The following is a 3679-nucleotide window of genomic DNA, read 5'->3' on the forward strand; positions in this document are numbered from 1 at the left end:
GCAAACAAATTTGTTTTGGATGTCTTCACACCATTAAAAAAAAAAAAGCTTGTAATGTTCTCTCAAAACCAGCAGCAGCCGTGTCACATACCAGCTGTTAGTTTGGCAGAAATGATCCATTCCCTCTCTGAACTCCACATGTCGAGACGTTTCATCCTTATCTGTCTCGTCCTTTCCATATCAGCCAGACTCGGCTGATTCATCCACCGTGCTAGCAGAATCTCTGATTCCTATCTGCCCTGCCAAATGTTGGCATCTTGTTTTTCAGCCGTCTCTGAGCACTTTGTAAGATTATAGCCTTTGTCTCTCCGCTCATACTTCTCTGACGATGTTGTTTTCTGTCTCTTTTTAAACTCGTCGTTTTTAAAGTTGCCATTTAATTTCCACATTGAAAATCTCAGAAAAACCTTTTTTTGGACCACCTGCTAAATGTGCTTCAGATGACTTACTTGACTCYTTTGGTCTCCTGCAGAGAGGGTGTTGAGGTGCTATTAACTGACCTGCAGGTTCCAGCAGAAGAGTTTGCATATGGTCGCTCAAAGATCTTCATCAGGAACCCAAGAACGGTACAGATAAATTTTAAGATAAATACTTTCTGCCTACCTGCTTAATCTTTGTCCCCCCCCAAACTTTCACATCTGCTTGGTATTTGACTAGATTAAGCTCCGTTTCAAAGTCTAAAAGTTGYGTCCTGTGTGCACAACTGGCTTGTTTTCTCACAGTAAGATGTTTGTAAAGCAGGGTGGGCTGCACTTGGAGTCCCCCCGTTTCAGCAATTAGCATGCAACCACTACTCTAAAAACACATGGTTTCACTTAAAGATARAACATGGGAAATGAGTTGCTCCGTGCATGCCGGCCCCTCCACTACTTAAGCCTGCAGCATTTAAATGTGTGTTCTCTCCCGCCAGCAAAAGACCAAACAAGAGCTTTAAAATAACATGATCTCACACCGAGATTTTTTTCCCCCTGCTCTAATTGCTTTTGCTCCATCYGATCAGCTTATCTCTTTCACAAATCTGCAGCTGCAGAATCCCATAGAGTAGAGCAGATTTTAGTCCTGGTTTCCAGATATTATTGTTGCTCATTAATCAGTGTAGACACACCTAATTACTGGTGTTCTGAGAATTTCWTGTCAGAAAACTAGACATGGTGCTACCARACAGGTTGGAGTACTGTAAATGAATTGATTTGYTGAACTGGCATTTCCTTGAAGTTGCAGTGTGTATTGATTGAATAGGCACCTTTATCTCCAAAAGAAACATGGATTTTTACAACAGACGTCACGTTGTGTAAATGTGCTGCTTCTGCATTGAGTTGTGTTCTTTTGTGTAGCTCTTTTTCTTGGAGGAAAAAAGGAAGCAGTGCCTAGAGGACCTTGCAACTCTGATTCAGAAGATCTACAGAGGCTGGAAGTGYCGCAGTCAGTTCCTTCTGCTGAAGAAGAGCCAGATCGTGGTAGCAGCATGGTATCGCCGATATGCGGTGAGCATATTTTTGTAACTGTGCTCAAAACTCAACATGCATGTTTGGGTACTGTATCTTAAAAGGTTTGTTGAACAAAAGTTTCCCGTTTTTCCCCATCTAACAGCAACAAAAGAAGTACCAGAAGATCAAGAGCGCTACAACTGTGGTTCAGTCCTATGCCAGAGGGTGGCAGGTATGGAGATATTGATTTTCTTTAATAATAATATTCATTTATAGCACCTTTCAGAACACACAGGCTGTTATAAAATAAAGCAGAAGTAGAACAATTGAATCAAGAGAAAGTTAATAATACACGAAGTTATCAAACATATTGATCAAGTCTAATGGCATCTACAAGCTTTCAAAATGTTTTTAAGCATAATACAAAACTATATTCAGTGTTGCAAATACAATAAAAGTTCAAGAGTTTGCATACAGACTGACTGAATCTCCACCTTGTCTGGTAGGTGGCTGGAAGAGTGAAGAGATTAATGATGATCTGAGGATGTGGGAAGGTTAAAGGCTGGTAGTGACATCTGCAAAGAAACACATTTGGTTACATTATTTAGAAAATTTAACAAGGAGAAATGATGTATAATGAACAAACATGGCTCAAACACACACCCTTGAGGAACACCAATATAGGCTAGTAATGACTTAAATTTATGTTTTTGATCTGAATTTGTTTAATATGGCTAAAGAGATTTTATTTGAACCAGTTGAAGGGTGCTATTGGAGATGAAGGCCACAGCAAGATCAAGGAGGATGAGGAGCGTTAATAGTGCAGATTCAGCAATCATGAGGTCATTGGRAATCTTTAAGGCTGTTGTGCTGTAAAAATTAGCAGAAACCAACCTAGAATTGTTAAAATGGTTTTGTTCAGCAAGTGTCTTTAAAACTAAAATGTAACTTTTTTTTAATAGAAAAGATTTTTAAGTGTAGGAATTATAATGGYTGTTTAAACAAGGAAGGAACAACACCATTTGTAAGGGTTTGCAGAATAAAGTTTATTAAAAATAAATTCTTACCAGCAATACATTTTTTCTCTCTCCCCATTAGGCCCGTAAACTCCTTAGAAAGCTCAAGCATGAGAAGAGATGTGAAGAGGCAGTGACCACCATTGCAGCTTACTGGCATGGSACACAGGTACGATAAAACCTCAAGTACAAAAGAAAGGCATTGTGAGCATCCACCTGGTTTTTCATGGAGAGGACTGATTTTCAGAACTCAAACTGTGGCTAACACTTTACTTTCATTGTATGCAGCATTCTTGCTTACTGACTTCACACTATTGCTAAGATTTTAATCTATAAACTGCTTTTTCTGCCTTTTTTTTTTACCTTACTATAATCCTGTATCTTTTGATGATCGCACTTATTCCACTTATATTTTTTTTCTTCCCTGTTGCTCTCTTTCAACTTCACCCCTCAATTTATCCCTCCACACACCTTCAACCTGTCCTGCCTCGCGCCCACCACATGCCACCAGGCTCGGATGGAGCTAAGACGTCTAAAACAAGAAGTGCGGAATAAACATGCTGTGACAGTAATTTGGGCATACTGGCAGGGAACCAAGGTATTTTCAACCTGCCATAGTGTGTTGCTCTCCCGGCTGTCTTGTCATCGCTGTTCACAAATGTCCCATCCCATTCTAACTATGAAAGTGCCTTGTAGCATAGCACCTCTGCTGAGTGAACCTGGCCTAATATGCGTTTCTGTTTGCTCATTTCTTTTTGTGTTAGAGCTGTAGATCTGTCTCAAAGGCTGTTTTGGCTCTCGTAGTAAATTATATTGAACTTTACTCAGATTGATGGACTTGTGTGGTGTTTCTTAACATCTTCCACTTCTTTCATTTAGTGAGTAGTTAATAGTTTGCAAACTGTGTTGCTTCAATGTTATCTTCCTTAGCTCTCTGCCTGTTTTAGAATAGAATAAAACAGAATGCAGTGTATTTAAAACAAAAACAGTACTTCGAAACAAATGATGCATCTACACAAATGCTGTCTATTGTATCTTTGATTTGAACTAGAAGCAAAAGCAAGAGGGGTTCTCTCAAGCCTAATGCTGCGTTCACACCAAACTCGATTTCAGCATCAGGAGCATCAGGTTTACATGCAAAGTCTATGGGGGACGCGCTTCAATCAGCATCGGGAAGTGCTGCGGCGCCTCAAGCACGATTAGAGCAGCACAATTTGAACGATCTGAGCGTTCGAC

At 39.9% G+C, this 3679-nt stretch overlaps 1 protein-coding gene across 1 annotated transcript in view; it reads left to right on the top strand.

Moving 5' to 3' along the window:
• myo1b (myosin IB) overlaps nt 1-3679 on the top strand; it is a gene marked incomplete in the record, with an annotated part of 57483 nt that overhangs the window by 46827 nt on the left and 6977 nt on the right. The window contains 5 exon segments of the mRNA XM_014016496.1: nt 473-566; nt 1335-1484; nt 1591-1659; nt 2526-2612; nt 2955-3041. Of these exon segments, the coding sequence (XP_013871950.1) occupies nt 473-566; nt 1335-1484; nt 1591-1659; nt 2526-2612; nt 2955-3041 (487 nt within the window).

Source organism: Austrofundulus limnaeus, unplaced genomic scaffold (assembly GCF_001266775.1).
Source record: "Austrofundulus limnaeus strain Quisiro unplaced genomic scaffold, Austrofundulus_limnaeus-1.0 Scaffold146, whole genome shotgun sequence".
In the NCBI taxonomy this organism is placed as follows: domain Eukaryota; kingdom Metazoa; phylum Chordata; class Actinopteri; order Cyprinodontiformes; family Rivulidae; genus Austrofundulus; species Austrofundulus limnaeus.